Below are 21,026 nucleotides of genomic sequence, written 5' to 3' on the forward strand. Positions count from 1 at the left end.
TACATTTGTACATAAATGCGAACAAACTAACATGAATTTCTCTCCAAAAGCTGGCGTATAAGCAAGTCATATTGTTGCTCCAGTAATCCAAAAAGCAGGGATATAGAAAATTTATTGTGAACCCACAAATAATTAAGAACACAATTCAAAGATTCTCCTCAAAGATCAAATAATTCTGGATTAAAAATTAATCAAAGATTATTGCATTAGAAGTTGTTATATAAACTTAAAACATCAATCTTTTACAATAGAACTCAATAAGCTATCTTATATCAAACTGCCTGAACTCAGAATGGTAATAAAAATGATATATGTACACTGCCAATGTAGGATTGCCAGACAAAGAAAATGTGCAGAGCTTACTTGTTGTATAAAATTGATGGTAATGAATCAAACTGAACCAGTTTTTAGTTTCTATATTAACAACAAATGTTTTAAAAAAATTGAAGAATGTACTTTTATGGTTACCAGACATAATGAAGCTATCAGAGATCCACCACATTACTTTGGACTTGGCACTATAGTTTCAGATTATGGATTAATTCCATAATATACTTTAAAATTTCTGATGTTATGAGGATAAAAAAAATCCACATGAATGTATGAATTGCAATATCAATTCATTAATAAATTAGTTTATCTGTCCTTTCTCTGAAGAGCTATGGAAGGATTCTTGTATGAATCAAAGTAGGCTCATTAAACAGTTGATTTTTCTGTCCCCTCTGGGAACTTCTGCTAATTCCCTCTGTTGCTGAACCAAAAGGATTGTGTGATGACCAAGTACCATGGCAACAGGCAAGGGTTTACTTAGCTGACAACAGAAGTGAGATAAATAGGAAAACAGAAATTATCCAGGGCAAATTCCCTCTGGGATAGCGAGAGAAAAAGGGATTTACTTTCACTGGACCTATCTTTGGCTCCTGTACATAAATGTTTCTGTAATTATTTTTCTTAAGAATGCCTCTTTCTCAGTTGTGGCTTAAGTCTGAAAAGTCTCTGTCTCATTAACTAACGTACAGTAACCAAATCTGTGTTGTAAAACTGTCTTTTATTCTCTAACCATTTTGAAGGTCTCATGATCAAAGAGTTGAAAAGCTCTAGATTTCAGGATCAGAAAGCTGTTTTTTTCCATTTTTTCTTTCATCTTTTCCCTTCCCCTTTGTTTCATTGAGTTTTATTGCTTTCTACACAGTACGGTAGTTTGTTTTCTTTCCCTATCTTAACTCTGCTCAACATTAAATCAAAATACTTGAATGGAGCAAAGACAGATACTCCTCATTAGAGAACATTCACTTGTTTGCTGTGCTTTCTTTATTCTCCCCCCCTCGCCCCACAGCTTCCCCAAAGATGCTGTCTTCTGGAATCTTGTAGCACTCAATGCTTTATCAAAGTGGGCACTCTCAACTGATAAAGCTAAATGTTGCAATTTCTATTGAACTTGATCTTTTGACAGTGAAGTTTAGTTAGTGGAGAATACATTATTTTGCAGCCCATAATTACCCTCGAAATAAGCCCCTGAAATATAATAATCAGCACTATTTACACAATTTGTAAATGCTAAGACACTAAATTGAAACAGAAAATGCTGGAAAAACTGAGCAGATAAGGAAGAATCTGTAGCAAGAGAAACAATCGGTGTTTCAGGTCTGGAACCCTTCAGCAGAACTGATAGACTCTTGCTGTTTAGATAAAACGGTTCAGGCACCTGAGGAGGGTAAATTAGAATTCTACCCCCCCCCCCACACACACACGCACACGGTACATACAGTGAACGAAAAAAACTGGAGAGTAACAATTTTCCTTCCTAGAAGAAAGATGACAAAGTCAGAAAGCTCACTCTGCAATAAATAAGTGCCAGAGGAAATTTGTATCTTTCCTGATGAAGGGAAGATCAAGGTTCTGATGAAGAGTCTAGGCCCAAAACCACAATTGTTCACTTCTCTCCCTAGCTTCTGCCTGGCCTGCCGAGTTCCTCCAGCATTCCACGTGTGCTGCTCTATATCTTCCCTTGTTGTGTGAAGTAGACGAGAACACAAGGAAAAGGTTTATCAATCATAAACCATCCCTTAAGAGATTAGTAAGAGACCGCGGCATCCTACAAACAGAGGTCAAATCTGAACGTACAACTGAGTTGAATGCCTCTGGGACACTACTTGCTACTAGACAGGCACAGCTGATCAGGATTTTGCAGTCAGTGATGAACACAGCTGGATAGTCACATAATGATTTATTTGAAACTTATTTTGCAAGAATCTTGATAGTTACTACAGCCAGAATCCTTTTTGGCAAGACAGCAGAATCCCAAGCAACACATACAAAATGCTGGAGGAGCTCTACAGGTCAGGCAGCACCTATGGAAATTAATAAATAGTCAGCATTTCAGGTTGAGTCTCTTCATCAGGACTGCAAACGAAGAGGGAAAATGCCAGAATAAGAAGCTGGGGATAGGGGATGGAGTACAAGTTGGAAGATAATAGGTGAAGCCAGGTGGGTGGGGAGGGAGTTTTCAAGTAAAAATCTGGGAGGTGATGGGTGGAAAAGGTAAAGGGCTGGAGATGAAGGAATCTAGTAGGAGAGGAGAGTGAACCATGGGAGAAAGGGAAAGGAGGAGAGGCACTAGGGGAATTGAGGGGCAGGTGAGAAGAGGAAAGAAGACAGTCCCTGGTCATGACAACAGATCCTACCTACCTAGTACTATTAGCTCTTCTTCCTGTGGCCCATATTTGATGAATAATATTTTCAAACTTAATTTAGGCGTATCAAGTTCCTCTACATGCAGGACACATTATTACAATTCCTAATAAGCCCAATACAGGAATACTAAACTGTTCGATGAGCTGAAATTTAAACCTTCTCAGATGTTAAATTCATCCAATCCATTAGGCTAATAATGTGAAAACAATGCAACATACTTTATACATGGTAAAATAAAATGAGGCATCAAGCACCAAGTGAAATTTATAATTTGGACATACTTCCTGATCTTACAGTGAACAAGGACTTAAGTAAATCTATTGGAAAATATTTTGTCAAGCTAACACAGAATAACAAAATTAATAATGTAACAAACCTAAAATTAATCAGAATCAGAACAATATTTTTGTGCTTTATACAGATGGGTACCTGGTTCCTAAGGTTGTCATAGCTGGGGGTGGTAGTGGGGATAAGCTCCCACTACCATAAAGTGCTCCAAATGGCGTGCAACTCTAACAGCATCTGACAATCAAGTCCAACTCTTGGCCTTTCACGTGCGGCTTAGCTACTAGGCTCAGCAGAACTGTTTCTTCTGACAAGGGAAGGCACAAAGGCGGACCACTGGGGCCTCAAAACCAGTTGCTTCGGGCAGGTGGGGCTCGTCAGCCTTGGACAGCAGCCCGCCCAGGAGAAGGAAAACTCTGATTTTAAACCTCTGCTGCCTTGCGCCCATACCCAACCCTGAGGAAGAAATCTGGAGCCGAGGTCCCTAAGGCAGTTTGATGTTGTTTACAACTTCACTTTGGCAACCTCTGCGACGACACCAAGCTGTATCGGCGCTTGCCCTTCCCTTGGACAACATCAGTGACGCGGAGAGGGGGGGATCCGCTGCATGGGAACAGCCGGTTCTTCAAATCCCCCCAACCAGGCTTGTGCCCTGGAGAGGACACAGTCCAGCAGAGGTGCAAACCCATGATCCCCTGGGATCGATGGCTGCCTACTACTACCGCTACCACCTGGAAGAAGACAGACTACTACCTGTTCTGATGGGAGGAAATTGTACTACTGGACTGCCTGGCAAATTTGAATCACTTTTAACAACTACTGAAATGGGCTGTGATCCTGATGCAATCATTTTTATGTTATCCCTCACACTCTCTCCACCACAAACCCTGTTTATTTCTAAATTAACATATTGTTTCCATCTCTCTCATCTATGTGAAGATTCTCTTCCTGTCTTTGATCATTTTACTCCTCATAATCATTTTGTGTTCATCCCCATCTTCCTTGGAAACCATTCCCCTTATCCCTAATCCCCTTCCCAACCTACTTTCTCTTTTACCACCACTATTTTCAATGAAGGAGAGGAATGGCTTTATGTATACTTTTGCACATTGTGACTATTGTACTACAGAGGAACTCAGCATGTCAGGCAGCATCTATGGAGAGGATTAAAGAATCAACGTTTCGGACCTGGACCCTTAATCAGTACTCGTGAAGAGTTCTGACCAACAGTCCCTCTAACTTTTTTACAGCTATGCGGACCAACCATTGCACTGAGCAGGAAATCCTTACACAACCTGAAAGTTGTGCAACACTTTATAATAACATTATATAAAGAAAAACTCCAGCTGTGTGGCAACAAAGGTTAGGTCAGTGAGGGTAGTTCAGTTACTGCTTGGCCACGCACATATGCCGCCTAGAGGGAAGAGTGGTCCTGACTCACAAAGGGTCCCAATGTAGGGTCTTGGCCTGAAATGTCACCTCTCTGTTCCTCTCCTTAGGTGCTGCCTCACCTGCTGAGAAGACCTTGGATGCCAATCTAGTGTAAGACCTTGTGCTACAGGTTTTTTTAACAGGTGTTTTACAATTCTGAATTTCATTTTACTAATGATTTATAATATTAAAGCACAGTCAGCTACATACCAAATACTGGTAAATGGGATGAGTACCAATAGGAACTTGATGATTCTTGTGATGGAAATGTTGGTCTGAAGGGCCTGTTTTGTGCAGCATCACTCCGTGACTCCATCTGTACGGACTTAGTAGAGATAGAGTACTGTGCCAAAGTTTTATGTCCACACATAGAGATAGGGTGTCTTGGACTTTTGCACAGTACTCTATTTGTCAATGTGGGGCAGAGAACAAGTTTGTAAATCTGGCGGGAGCAAAGAATGGTTTGAGTGGTGAGGGTGGAGCACCGTGGGAGGGGTGTGAGACAGGTGGCAGAGAAGGAGCACTGGAGGCAAGGGCAGACACACCCAGCCCTGAGACACCAGTCAATTCCAAACAATTAGTTTGATTTGATTCCAAACAATTGGTATGTTGATCATTACAGAATGTCTCTCCCTTCCCCTTTTCCCACCCATGATTCTCCTCTCCCTGTCCTCTTCCTGCTCTCAGTCTACAATAGAAACCCATATTAGAATCAGGTTTATCATCACTCACATTTGTCACAGAATTTGTTTTATTTTTGCAGCAGTGCAGTGCAAAACATAAGATTACTACAGTATTGTGCAAAAGTCTTAGGCGTTCTAGCTATATATATGCATAAGACTTGCACAGTACTGCAGGTTCAGTGCATCTTTTAGATATTCCTCTGATGAAAAGAGTAATTGCCTTTGGAAATGAAACAGAACACAATTACAAGTTGCTCTCTACAGATACCCAGCCTAATAATATAGCAACTCCAATCTCACGTTAAAATCGCAGACAGGAAATTTTTCTTTTGGAGGGTTATTAAGGCTGGCAAGAATGAACTTGAAAACCTTGTTTTTGCAGCTGTAGTAAATGTGTGAATTAAAATCCACACAGCATAAGATGGCTCTAATACTAATAGTCGTGACAAAATTTTGCCATTCACCAGAGTCCCATGTTCATCCTGACCTCAAGTAGACTTAGTGTGGAATTTGGGAGTTCTCTATGTAACCGCTGGGCTTCCTCTGGTGGCTCCAATTTCCTCCACATCCTAAAGACATGGATAATTGGCCACTGTAAATTGTCTCTAATTGTATATGTGAATGGTAAAATCTGGAGAAGGCCGATGAGAATGTAAGAAGGATTTTAAAAAATCCAATTAATGTAGGATTTGTGACAATAAGAGATTAAAGGCTGGTGCAGATTTCATGGGTCCATGATGCAATTTTGTTTGAATTTATTAGGAATTTCAGCACCTTAGGAATAATAAGGTATGAAAAATAGCAAATTCAAAAATGAAGGTGCGGAGAGTTGTGGAGAAGAATATGTTTTAAACCTACTTGGAAACCAGGATATTGACAATTACTTGCCTGCCCTAGGGAGCTGGGAGTTGATTTACTGTCATATGTGGCTGTTTTCATGGCAGGAAGTAAGGCGATTTTCTCTAAATAAGGGAGGGGCTTTTTTAATATTCATAACAAGATGTGATGGCATCAGTGATTGTCCTGCAATTTTTGAAAGGTGCCCTGAGTATTAAGATGCACTAGATGCCCATTAAGGAAGAGGATGGAGGAAAAAAGATTTCCAGAGTTGTACCTTTTGACTTCCTTTCACATATTCCTCAGACCTTATCAGATTCTACCCTGGGGCCTTATCTGCCATTCATCCAAGTATTAACAGACACCAAATCTCTGTTATGGTATACTGAGAGCCAGGAAGTTAAGTAATTGTCTCTAGATGAGGCTTGGAGAGATGAAATATCCCGGGATTCTTTTCTGGTGCAATCACGGGGATTTCAACTGTAATGGAAGGATAATCGTGTGGTTGAGAAATGGATGATTGATGAAAAATTTCATGGGATAATCTGAATAAAAATTATATGCACAACTCCCTTGTTGGAATATGGCTTGCTGTTGAATATCAGGCCAATGCTGTCAAATAATTCCTTTAGAACAAAGCACACACTTCACCTCAAATATATATTTTGACTTGCTTTCAGTGGAAGTAAATTTGAGCAGCAAACCACTGGTAAATTAGACTCTGAACATGTATTTGAAAACCAGCCCAATTATTAAATTCACAAAGGATGTAAAAGCTGTTGCTTTCAAGTGTGCCAACATCCCTTCAATTCTGTGCAACATCAAAGGAACTCTACAAATAATTGTAGATGTAGCTGATATGAGAAATGTTGAATTAATCTCTGGTTTATGGCATAATGCCAGATGTGTTATTTGTGCTTTCTATTAATATAATATAAAATATTAGAATTGACCACAGTCAAATTCTGATATTGACTCTTGTATAGAAACTACTGGTAGCAAAGTTCAAATTGCAAAACGAAATGAGCAGCGTTTCAGAATACCTGGACCTGTACGTGTCACTGAGCATATCATGAATGGTTTGCATGTTGGTGACAATTGTTAGCTAATCTGAGCACAGTAATACCTCAAGCACCTGGGGATGACACTCCTGTTTTCCAAAAGGAAAACCAGAATTAGATTCTGCAGGAGTTAGTTGTTGTCCTACTCCATTTGCTGTGGAGGTCAACATTACTAATAATGAGCTACAGCTCCTGGGAACTAGAAAGGTTGGACACTGGGATACTTCATCCACTTGGAGCTAAAATTCCATGTGGAAATTGGCTTCTCTAGCTTCTTGGCCATTTTAAGTACTTCCACAAATTCCAGCCTGGCTTACAGAGGGGAGAAATGGTACATCTGCCTATCTCTTGGGTCTATGGGCCAGATCTGAATTAGTTCTATGGCTACTCCTGAAGTACTAACAATTACATTCTTTTAAGACTACATATTTGTGACAGGAAAACAAAACAGTTCAAGTTTTGTTGAGATCTTGTAAGATGTAGAAATTTATAATGAATGAACTGTTGAACCTGCATGGGATGGACTAGAAAATAATAAAGTCCATGCATCATGAGGCGGGAATCAATCTACTTGTTCAAAAAAGCAGGCTTCCATGGGGGTTAGAGCAATAACATCCTTCCCTTCATTGTAACACAGGAAGGACTTCTGGATCAGAATTAGTGAGACAAACATTTTCTTTTACATTAGAAATTAGCTTTTTAAGAAGCCAATATTTAACAGTGGTAGCTGACTGTCATGGGCTACAAAGGAAATCAGACAGGACTCGATCTGCTCTGTGCTTGAGATTCTGATCATTTGCAATAGCTGCAGTGGCACATCTGATCGTAGTGGTACCCAGTTTAAAGAAATAATTTCAGGCAAGATCCTGATCTTGGTTCCTAATCACTAACAACTTCAGGAGATGGTTAACCAGTGACACTTTCTGGAACTTTATCAATGAGCTAATAACAGGAAGTACTATTTTATACAGGACTTGGAGACAGGACCAGTTGAGGGCTTCAAAAATGACTTCTATTTATCAATGTTATTGGATATTAAATGATACGAAACTAGTAGAGACTTGAAATAAAATAGAGAAGCAGACTTGCTGGGTTGAATAAACTACTCCTGTTCCTCTGTGTTTGGATGTAGCTACTGAAGAAAATGCTAGCCTTTTCTATCAATATCCATCTCTGCTGGATAACCTACTGCCATTATAAGCACGCCTTATGATCTGGGAATCATCACGGATTTGAAATTTCAACAGAAGAGTGAGAAAACTGTGCAACACCATTGCAGCTCAGGGTATTCTGGAGATCAGAGTTCAATTCTGGTGCCATCTGTACGGAGACTGTTCATCCTCCCTGTGGATTGCATGAGCTTTCCCTGTTGCTCCAGTTTTCTTTCACAGTCCAAAGACATACAGGGTAGGTAAATTGGTCATTGTAAATTCTCCTTACTCTTAATAATCTCTCCTTTGGCTCCTCCCACTTCCTCCAAACTAAAGGTGTAGCTATGGGCACACGTATGGGTCCTAGCTATGCCTGCCTTTTTGTTGGGTTTGTGGAACAATCTATGTTCCGTGCCTATTCTGGTATCTGTCCCCCACTTTTCCTTTGCTACATTGACGACTGCATTGGCACTGCTTCCTGCACACATGCTGAGCTCGTTGACTTTATTAACTTTGCCTCCAATTTTCACCCTGCCCTCAAGTTTACCTGGTCCATTTCCGACACCTCCCTCCCCTTTCTAGATCTTTCTGTCTCTGTCTCTGGAGACAGCTTATCCACTGATGTCTACTATAAACCTACTGACTCTTACAGCTATCTGGACTATTCCTCTTCTCACCCTGTCTCTTGCAAAAACACCATCCCCTTCTCGCAATTCCTCTGTCTCCGCCGCATCTGCTCTCAGGATGAGGCTTTTCATTCTAGGACGAGGGAGATGTCCTCCTTTTTTAAAGAAAGGGGCTTCCCTTCCTCCACTATCAACTCTGCTCTCAAACGCATCTCCCCCATTTCACGTACATCTACTCTCACTCCATTCTCCCACCACCCCACTAGGAACAGGGCTCCCCTGGTCCTCACCTACCACCCCACCAGCCTCCGGGTCCAACATATTATTCTCTGTAACTTCCGCCACCTCCAACGGGATCCCACCACTAAGCACATCTTTCCCTCCCTGCTTCTCTCTGCTTTCCGCAGGGATCGCTCCCTACGCGACTCCCTTGTCCATTCGTCCCCCCCATCCCTCCCCACTGATCTCCCTCCTGGCACTTATCCTTGTAAGCGGAACAAGTGCTACACATGCCCTTACACTTCCTCCCTTACCACCATTCAGGGCCCCAAACAGTCCTTCCAGGTGAGGCGACACTTCACTTGTGAGTCGGCTGGGGTGATATACTGCGTCCGGTACTCCCGATGTGGCCTTCTATATATTGGCGAGACCCGACGCAGACTGGGAGACCGCTTTGCTGAACACCTACGCTCTGTCCGCCAGAGAAAGCAGGATCTCCCAGTGGCCACACATTTTAATTCCACATCCCATTCCTATTTTGACATGTCTATCCACGGCCTCCTCTACTGTAAAGATGAAGCCACACTCAGGTTGGAGGAACAACATCTTATATTCCGTCTGGGTAGCTTACAACCTGATGGTATGAACATCGACTTCTCTAACTTCCGCTAATGCCCCACCTCCCCCTCGTACCCCATCTGTTATTTATTTTTATACACACATTCTTTCTCTCACTCTCCTTTTCTCCCTCTGTCCCTCTGACTATACCCCTTGCCCATCCTCTGGTTCCCCCCCCACCCCTTGTCTTTCTTCCCGGACCTCCTGTCCCATGATCCTCTCATATCCCCTTTGCCAATCACCTGTCCAGCTCTTGGCTCCATCCCTCCCCTCCTGTCTTCTCCTATCATTTTGGATCTCCCCCTCCCCCCAACTTTCAAATCTCTTACTAACTCTTCCTTCAGTTAGTCCTGACGCAGGGTCTCAGCCTGAAACGTCGACTGTAGCTCTTCCTAGAGATGCTGCCTGGCCTGCTGCGTTCACCAGCAACTTTGATGTGTGTTGCTTGAATTTCCAGCATCTGCAGAATTCCTGTTGTTTGCATTGTAAATTCTCCCCTGATTAGGTCAGGGTAAATCGGGTTTGTTGGGGTTGCTGGGGTGACGTGGCTCAATGGTTTGAAAGGGCCTACTCCACATTTTATCACTAAATATGGGTTACAATTGGAAAACATGACTAATGGTTTGATAAACACAAAATATTCTGCAGAAGCTGGAAATCCAGAGCAGCACACACAAAATGCTGGAGGAACTCAGCAGGTCACATCTATAAAAGTGCATAAAGAGTTAACGTTTCAGGCTGAGACCCATACAGGTGCCCATGGCTACACCCTGAGTTTAGAAAAAGTGTGAGGAGCTGAAACAGTAGTTGTTGAGGGTGAGGACCATTTACACCAAATGGAGGTGGGTGATGGTGGAGGGGAAATGGCCAAGTCTGTTGCCAAGAAAGATATGTAGAGCTTTAAGGCCTTCTTGATGGGGAGGGAATACAAGTATTTAGGGACTGGGCATCCATGATGAAAATAAGGTGACCAGGGCCGGGGAATTGAAAGTTGTTGAGGAGACTGAGCATGTGAAGTGTTGCGGATGCATGTAGGTGGGAAGGCACTGAAACAAGGGGGATAAAATGGAGTCGAGTTCTGTGGGGCTGGAGCAGGAGAAGCAATGGGCCTTGCCAGACGTCAGTTACTTGTGACTCCTCAGTAGGAGATAAAATGAGCGGTGTGGGGTAAGAGAACTATGTGGCTCGTGTCATTGGATGGGAGATCTCCAGAGTTGATGGGGTTTGTGATGGTTCTGGAGACAATGTCCTAACGGTCCTGAGAGGGGTCCTCTTCAAGGGGTAAGTAAGAGGAGTTATGAGAGTTGCCACTTGGACTCAGCAAAGTCCGACAGACTACAGCTGCACAACTTTTGGTTTGATCATGTGATGGTTTGATAGCTGGAACTGAAACTGATATTCTTTGCTTCTGATTCATGTTCTGCAGCAGATAGCCTGGAGCGCAATTCTGCAGTAAACTCCAAACCATCCTTTACATTAAAGTATTTTATGAGTTAAATTGCTGCAGTATCATTAAACTAAACTGGCACCAAGGTTTCCTATATTAAAATCTTTTGCCCTTATTCCTAATAATAATGGTATTGGATACAAATACACAGGTTCTCAGTGCCTTAAGTCACAGTAATTATTTTTTGTTCATAAATATTGACTTCCTTTGATAGAGTTCCAAAATGAAGCCACAGCATTTCATAATTAAGCTATTGAGTTTTACACACGTTAAAATAGCTTACCTGCAAAACAAAAGAAAACGTGCATCAAAACCAACATTGTAGGAAATGATTTTCATTGTGGCAATTGTGATAAAATATTATTCAAAGCTCACATGAACATTCTCTCCCAACCCAGTATAATGGACAATGAATCCGGTTCTCTGTTCAGCATTTTAAGGTGAATGTGGTTGAAGATTTAATAAGATAAAAATAACATTTGTATTCGTCCCAATTATGCAGACATTTTGGAGTGATACGAGCTACTTACAGGACTTTCAAATTGTAGAGACCGGCAAAAGCATCAATGGGGATCTGTGCTAGGTGATTTCCAGACAGCCGTCTGCAAGAGAAACAAAAATATAGCCATGTGCATTTAATCTTGGTAAAATAATTCACTGTGAAAACAGCCAATTAGTAGCAGTAGAAACACAAAATACATTACTAGCAATGCAATACTGGGAACAGGTGTGCAAGTTAACCATGACCAGATTGCAAGAAGTTGCATTATATTTTCAAAGAGCGGAAGAGATTTGTACATTATATATAATTAATAATTAGTGATGGATATTCATAACTGAAGATATTTAAGTATATGTACACAAATAATAATTTTACAAAATAAGCCTGTAAAAATGCCATTCCCTTTTCTCAGTTCCTTCGTCTCTGCCACATCCGTCCCCAGTATGAGGCTTTACTTTCCAGGACACCAGAGGTATCCTTCTTCAAAGAAATGGTTTCCATTCCTCCACCATTGATGCTGCCCTCACCTGCATCTCATCCATTTCACAGACACCTGCACTCACCTTGTCTTCCTGCAGCTTTAACAGGTTTAGAATTACTCTTGTCCTCATCAACCATGCCATGAGCCTTGTATCCAACACATCATTCTCTACAATTTTCACCATCTTCCTTGTGATCCTACCACCAAACACGTCTTTCTCCATCCCCCCACCCACTCTCTGCTTTCTGCAGGAATTGCTCCATCCATGATTCTGTTGTCCTATCGTCCCTCTCCGTTAATCTCTCTCCTAGCACATGTCCCTACAAGTGACAGCAATGCTTCAGCTGCCCATTCACCTCCTCCCTCACCTCCGTTCAGGGCCACAAACTGTCCTTCCAGCTGAGGCCACACTTAACCTGCAATTCTGATGGCTTCATACACTGTATCCAGTGCTCTTGATGTGGCCTCCTCTGCACTGGTGAGACCTGGTGTTAACTGGGGGACCATTTTCTCGAGCACTTCTGCTCCGTCTGCAAAAAGCAGGATATCCCAGTCGTCGACCATCTTAATTCTAATCCCTTTTCTCATTCCGACATGTCAATCCATGTCTTCCTCTTTTATGACGATGAGGTGAAGGAGCAACACCTCATATTCGTTTTGCTGAACACCTATGCTCCGTCCGCCAGAGAAAGCAGGATCTCCCAGTGGCCACACATTTTAATTCCATGTCCCATTCCCATTCCGATATGTCTATCCACGGCCTCCTCTACTGTAAAGATGAAGCCACACTCAGGTTGGAGGAACAACACCTTATATTCCGTCTGGGTAGCCTCCAACCTGATGGCATGAACATTGACTTCTCAAACTTCCACTAATGCCCCACCTCGCCCTTGTACCCCATCTGCTATTTATTTATATACACACATTCTTTTTCTCTCTCTCCTTTTTCTCCCTCTGTCCCCCTCACTATACCCCTTGTCCATCCTCTGTTTTTCCCCCCTCCCCCTTTTCTTTCTCCTTAGGCCTCCTGTCCCATGATCCTCTCGTATCCCTTTTGTCAATCAACTGTCCAACTCTTAGCTCCATCCCTCCCCCTCCTGTCTTCTCCTATCATTTCGGATCTCCACCTCCCCCTCCCACTTTCAAATCTCTTACTAGCTCTTCTTTCAGTTAGTCCTGACAAAGGGTCTCGGACCGAAACCTCAACTGTACTTCTTCCTAGAGATGCTGCCTGGCCTGCCGCGTTCACCAGCAACTTTGATGTGTGTTGCTTGAAATTCCAGCGTCTGCAGATTTCCTCGTGTTTACGTTTTCATATTCTGCCTAGTTAGCTTCCAACCTGGTTGCATGAACGTCAGTTTCTTCTTCTGGTAATTTATTTTTCTCTCTCATTTCCCTCTTCTTCTATTCCCTACTAAGGCTTCTTACCTCTTCTCCTCTTTTGGTGCCCCTCTTTCTTCCCTTTCATCCATGGTCCACTCTTCTCTCCTATCAGATTCCTACTTCTCCGACCCTTTGCCTTTTCCACCCACACCTCCTAGTTTCTTACTTTATTCCCCTTCCCCCACCCACCTGGCTTCACCCATCACATTCAAGCTTGTCCTCTTTCCCCTGCCCCACTTTTTTATTCTGTTATCTTCCCCCTTCCTTTCCAGTCCTGATGAAGGGTCCTGTCTCAAAACATTGCCTGTTTGTTCGTTTCCTTCAGCATTTGGTGTGTGTTACTCTGGATTTCTAGCATCTGCAGAATCTCATGTGTTTACAAAACAAGGCTTTTAGTTTTGGAGATACAAGAGATCTTTCAATCCCTGTGTATATTAGAGCAGTGCAAAGTCTTGGGTCAATATTTGCCTGATGATGTCTTTGTGTAAAGCTATCAGTAAATACGTCTTTTGTAATGGTATCCCCATGCAAATAATCAAGGCTTTTACTCTTACTATTACCAAAGTAATGGCAAAAGGTTGAGCTAATTTACATTTCAGTAGATGCCTTAACTGCATCACCTCCTGGCAGTCTCCCAAAAAGCATATTGTAAAGACAGGTGCATTAGAAAAGGTTTCTCTTAAGATTCTTTGTTCTCAAAGAACTTCAGGGATTCAGGTTAAAATCCAGCTGGTGACTTCATGGAAGTAATTTGCCTTTTGAAAAAAGAACTATCTGGTGTTTATTCTTGATTAATTTATTATCTGCTCTTAGAGTGCCCATTGAGATAACTGTTTTTGACATGAAGGACTCTTGATCACAGAAAATTTCAGGTATTATATCCAGACGATTATGGAAAACCTCAAAGCAAATGTTAATTAGTATCAATCATTGCAGCTTCTATTAAATGAAAATAGTCCAATATTATCAATTAAAAGCTGTTTTGCCATTGAAGCTAACAGTTTGGGGGCTAACAAACCTGCATGTCGTGGTCATTTAAGTGTAAGCAGGTTTTGATTCCTATAAACTATATTCTTTTTCCATACTCAAACAAGGGGTTAGCTTAATTTGTCACATGTACATGGAAACATAATGCATTGTTTCAGTGATCAGTATAGCGAGGATTGTGCTGGGCACCAATGCTGAGTGCCCAGAACTCACTAACCTTAATCATATGTCTTTGGAATGCAGGAGGAAAACAGAGCACATGGAGGAAACACATATGGTCGTAAGGAGAACATACAGACAGTGGTGGGAATCGAACACAAATCTTACTGCTGGTGCTGCAAAGAACTGTAGTAACCGCTATGCTGCCATTCCGCCTCTAATTCCTAGAGCAGCACACAGTTAATACAGGAATGCCTGTCCAAGGACATCTCAAGAGTCATGTATTTTGATATGGTTAGCAATATTCCAAGTTGCTTGGGGATGTGAAGGATCAGAATAAAATCATCAATTTGACTAGCTAAGACCCATTCCACCATACAGTTTGAGTTGGCAGTCAATAAACAAGTTTCTAATAGTATTTTTTAACACCATGACCTACTGAATTTATATATAATATATGCCCGTAATGACTGTATTTAAATCTGGTAAATCAACAATATATTCTTTAGAGAGATACATGGCAATTTCATTTTATTTTGCTGAATACATTGTAATTTGCCAGTGAGTCCTTTATAAAGTTGAACAAATTGGATGCACTTCACTGCCAATGAAAACTATATTCATTAAAATAACCACTTGTGAAACAATAAGCCAGCCAGGGAGAGTACCAATGAAAACTGCATTAAAACGGTAGAGTCTTGCGTGATGGACCTACAAAATCCAGCTGAGATAACTGACGGCTCATAGAAATTACATGAAGGAACAATTAACCTAGTGTTACAGTCTACCTCCTGAATCACCAAGTACACATTTAAAGGAATATTACTAAAATGATTGTGTTGGATTTCATTCATAATACCACCAGTACTAAAAATAATTGCATCTCTCATATTGTTATTTTCAAATAAGACACAAAAAATAACTGATTGTTACCTTCTCTCAGTGCAAATAACATGGGTATGATTCTGGGTATTTAAGTAAAGAGGCAACCCCCTTTACTGAGCAGGACTGTTGGAAATTCACTAAGAAACATATGGTAACAGGGCAAATTTTGGCCAATATCTTCTCACAAACAATGCAGGAAATGGAAACCAATGAAAGTGAGGAATACAAAAAAGAAAAAAATAAACAGGAAATCAGAGCGAAAGAAGCAGAACTTCTTCAAATTTGAAATAGCATATGGGGAAGTGGTAGTGAATTCAATATTAATCTGAAAGTAACCACAGATGTTATGATTTTATGTCCATAGGTATAATACATCTACAGCACTTGTTTCAGAATAATATGATCAATGCAAATCAGAATGTAACATCTGAGTTTTCTTTGGAAGGATGTAGGCAAAGGTGCTATTTTCCGACTGCGATGTAATTGCAATACATTAATAAATTATGAATATATTGTATGTCAGATTAGACTGACCTCTGCAGCAGTACAAATATATCAATCAAAACATAAGAATCTACCAAATTTTGCTGGGAGTGATAAGAAACAATATAAAATATTACAAATTTAGATGGTTAAATTTACATGAGTTATTTTTACAAATATACAAAAGTTTATTTTCTCACAAAATACATACAATAATTAGGAGTTCATAAAACTACTTCCAATTTCAAATTAAAATACGATTATTACTATTATCTGTAAAATACTCAAGTCCCTGCAGGGCCAACCATTCTCAGACTTCCCCACTGTGCCCATAGAGACCTTATGCTCCCTCAAGGACACCCAGGCACAGATGTAAGCCCGAAAGAGGGGAAGGCAGTCGGCTCAGGCATTGGTAAGTTTTGTACCTCCAAATCATGAAAAGTAACTTAAAGGAAAAGGATGGGAGCCCATCAGGACGGGTCTTTCTTCCAATTTTTACTTCAACAAGATGCACATGTATCATGTGTTGACATGATGACGTGTGCCATTTACGTACTTTTACAGATAATCTTTCATGCATAATGAAAACAACAAAGAATGCTTAATCAAACAATATATTTATAATATTATTCAAATAATGGTGAAATATTAAATGCACAACACTCCTCTATACTTAACTATAAACTCCAGCTCTTTACAGAATGCATCTCAAATTATATAATTACACAAACACACACACACACACACACACACATATATCCATGTATACACACACACACACACACACATATATCTATGTATACACACACACAGTATACTATATAATACAAATACTATCTAGACATTCACAGCATAACAAATTTTTTAATTGTCTCATTTAGGGCTAAAGATTTAATTGCTGTGGAGGATTAAATATTACACTTGTAGGACAATGTCTTTTCTGAAAAGGTGACATCATTCTGCTTGGCAGGTGAGACTTGTGATTGTGAAACAATCTCAGGTACTGGGGTCTCCTCCATGGTAGTTGAAGTAGTTGACTCTGGGATTGCAAGAAGTGGTTCTGACAGCTCTGGATACCTTTCTTCTGGCCATGTTGGCACCCCGAACAGTGCACGACAAGCTTCACTGGATGACGTAGATTATAATGTGTGAGTACAGTGCCTGACATCACCTTTTTTTTAACCTTTTGGAAAGCCACCTCTCATTGTCATGTCTTTCTGATCTGTAGTAATAGGTGCACAGTGGCCAGGTTTGACAGGAACCTGTTATAGTAATTGACAAATCCTAAATGGACCACAACTGTGACAGTCCTGATGAAGGGTCTCGGTCTGAAACGTCGACTGCACCTCTTCCTAGAGATGCTGCCTGGCCTGCTGCATTTACCAGCAACTTTGATGTGTGTTGCTTGAATTTCCAGCATCTGCAGAATTCCTGTTGTTCACAACTGTGACATATCCCTTGGCCTTCAGGTATCCACTGCTGCTTGAATTTTCTCAGCACACTTGAGTAATACTTGTGCGTCAATAGTGTGACCACAATAAGTGATGCTTGGTTTAAAGAATTCATACTTGTTGCATCATGATCTGAGCCCATAATCTTTTATCCTTTTTAACACTGTCTTGAGATTTTGGAGATGTTCCTTATTACCTTACTAGTAACAATGATGACATCCAGGTAACAGTGAGTGCCTGGAAATATTTGCAGCACCTGGTCCATAGCTTTCTGTCAGTGTGCAGGTGCAGATGCTACTACAAAAAAATAAGCCTTTTATAGTGATAAGTCCCTTTGTGAGTGATTATGGTGGACTCTTAAATATTTTGGACTCGTCTTCCATCTCCACCCGTAGGTCGGCCTCAGCTAAGTTGACTTTGCTTAAATGTTTCCCTCTGGAAAGATTTGCGAAGATATCCCTTATCCTGGGCAGAATGGTCAGCATTTGATTGTTAGGTGTTCAAGGAATCGTAGGAACACAAGTGCCTGAAAACTGCCATATCAAAGCACCACAGAGAGTTTTTCAAGAAACACATACCTTAACTTTTGCCTTTTCTGGATCTGCAGTTTGGTCCATCCTGTGAATTGAGAAGCCTTCAGGTCTGATCATCATATCTAGTGACTCAGTCAAACACAGAACAGAATCTCTCATTTCTCTAATACAGCAATTTTGCCCTTAGGTCCTTAATGTTGCTCTCCAGCGACTGCACATTTGCCAACACGATGCTGGGTGGAGGCTGCCTCATTCATCTGCATCAGCCTGGCTTGGAGACCCCACCCACCCACCACTCCTGCCTTGCTTCTGGCCATGGTGATGAACCTTCATCTGGTTAAAGGTGCTGTACCTGCTTGCTTGAGAATCAAGTCCGCCGAGTCTTTCAGAAGATCGTGAAATCTGTAGTTCATTAAGTTGATTCAAAATACGTTGCTTAATGGGAAGTTACATGCTGCAGATTGCAGTAAGAATAGTTCAAAAAAAGTAAGTTTAGAAGTATTGTATGTAGCCTACATATCATCGCCGTGGTTTACCAGTGCCATCTTACCGAGGAAACTTGAACATCTTGCCAAGCTTGAAGGTGGATAGTCATCTCGAGTTTGCTTTAAAAATACCTCATCGTCACCATTAAGTTTTGTAACTCTGAAACATAAGAACTAATTGAAAGGAAAAGGAGCCCCAGAGGACTTACTTTATTTTTTTTACTTTAGTGATGCGTGCATATATCAATCACATGGTGGTATGATAACATACGCCATTTGCATACTTTTACAGATAACCCACAATACATTATGTAAACAATAAAGAATGCTCAATCAAACAATATATTTACAATATTACTCAAATATTACTGAAATTTTAAATACACAACAGGCAGAATCCTTGACTACCCTCTGCTTGAATCTGTAAATAGCCAGCAGAGGTAAAGCTAATCTGGAATAAAAAATAAATTGAGACCTCTGGTAACGTATGGATTAATACCACGATGATCAGGTGATACTACATTTACTGATCCATCAGGGAAGTTTGTCGGAAATTTTTAATTGAATAATATAAGAACACAAAAACAACAAGAGATATTCAGCATATATCATTGTTACTTCAATGAGATTCATGCACGAAGGACAAACTAAATTTTATTATCAATGTAGATATGTGTCACCATATACAACCCTGAGGTTCATTTTCTTATGGCCATACTTAACAAGTCTATAGGATAATAACTATAACAGAATCAGTGAAGGACCACCCAACTTGTATTAGATGGATTTGTTCTCCATAATTTCCACAAAATGATAATTAAAACCAGATCCAGTACCAGCTGCTCCAGTAGTGATGTGCTGACACAGACTTCATGAAGGATTTTACTTCATCCAAATAACGTGGAACAATGAAATTTGTTTTCTTGATTTGGCTCTGTAGTCTGCCATCACCAAATGCATAAGGAATTATATCAAGGTTATTACTTTCTGTTAGTTTCTCATTTGTTTATTACACTGCCTGTAAAATCTGTTTACCTCACCACTATCAGAATAATTTCATCTAGTGCTCAATGTCAGAGTGAAATGTGTATTCGAAAATATATGCCAACATCTCATTTTCATTAACAGCATTACCGTGTACTGTTCAACACCATTGATCTTCAATTACTGTTTCAGTTCTTTAGCAACAAATAATAATCCGGCAACTCAAAAATTAGTCCTGATGAAGTGTCTCTGCCCGAAACATCGACTGTTTACTCTTTTCCGTAGATGCTATCTGGCCTGCTGAATTCCTCCAGAATTTCGTGTGTGTTTGGATCTCCAGCATCTGCATATTTTGTTGTGTTTGTGGAACTCAAAAATGAGGGTAGACTTATATCAATTTAACTTTTTGGATTTATTCAAATTATTTTTCTGTCTTTTATCTGGAATAGTATTTTTTAAACATATTCCTGTAATTGTCACAATGCAATTCGGAGTATTTCCCATTCTGAATGTTTCCTATCCCTAGTATCCCAAAAATCACACAATTCTTATTAATGTGTGTGTTTAATCATCTGTAGAATACAGGACAGCACAGTGCAGGAGCAAGCCTTTCAGCTCACCATGTGTCCGTCAGCCATAGTGCCAATTTCAACCAATTGCATCCACCTGCACAAAGTCCATATCTTCCACTCCATTTGCTGCCTGTTCATATATCTGTCCAAATGCCTCATAGACATTACTACCACCACTTCACTTGCCAACACATTCCAGGCATCAGCCATTCTTTGGGTAAATAAACCTTGCCTCACATATCTCCTTTCCGCTTTCCCCATGGCCTCTAGTACTTGACATTTTACCCTTTGACTGTCCACTCTGACTGAGCATCTCATAATTTTATATACTTTCATTGGACCACCCTTCAGCCTCTCACACTCCAGTGAAAAGAAATTCACATTTTTCCAAGCTCTCCTTATAGTTAACACACTCTATTCCAGGCAACATCCTGGTAAACTTCTTCTGCTCTCTCTCGAAAGCCTCCATATCATTCGCTCTTCTTTCAGTTAGTCCTGACGAAGGTCTTGGTCCAAAGTGTCGACTGTACCTCTTCCTAGACACGCTGCCTGGCCTGCTGCGTTCACCAGCAACTTTTATGTGTGTTGCTTGGAATTCCAGCATCTGCAGATTTCCTCATGTTTGCATATCATTCCTATAGAGTGGCAACCAGAATTGCATGCTATAATCCAAATGTGGCTAATTGATAGTCTTATATAGGTGCAACATGACTCCCTAACTTTATACTCAATGCCCTGATCAACGAAGTAGCCTTCTTTGCTACCTTATCCACATGCTGTCACTTCCGGGGAGCAATGGATCTGCACCCAAGATCCCCCTGTGCACTAATACTCCCGATGGACCCACCATCTACAATATCACTCACTCTTGGAAATCATATGTTAAAGAGTTTCAAATTCTATGTCGTACTTTTTCTTATTTATCTACAATACTACCACTGTTCTGTGATTTTTCAAGACCATAAACGTGTATTGCTCCTTGAACACTATAAAAGTTTATCTTCTATAATTTGGAAACTTGTGAAACAGTTGAAATGAAAGGAAGTTCCAAAAGATTAACTATTGACTA

The 21,026-nt window shown here is 40.6% G+C and overlaps 1 protein-coding gene across 2 annotated transcripts in view; it reads right to left on the reverse strand.

The window, feature by feature from the left end:
- LOC134355941 (leucine-rich repeat-containing G-protein coupled receptor 6) overlaps nt 1–21,026 on the reverse strand; it is a 369,855-nt gene that overhangs the window by 154,264 nt on the left and 194,565 nt on the right. For both annotated transcript variants that reach the window (XM_063066483.1, XM_063066482.1), the window contains exon 3: nt 11,583–11,654. In XM_063066483.1, the coding sequence (XP_062922553.1) occupies nt 11,583–11,654 (72 nt within the window). The remainder of the gene's footprint in view (nt 1–11,582; nt 11,655–21,026) is intronic.

This window comes from Mobula hypostoma, chromosome 13 (assembly GCF_963921235.1).
Source record: "Mobula hypostoma chromosome 13, sMobHyp1.1, whole genome shotgun sequence".
Classification (NCBI taxonomy): Eukaryota; Metazoa; Chordata; class Chondrichthyes; order Myliobatiformes; family Myliobatidae; genus Mobula; species Mobula hypostoma.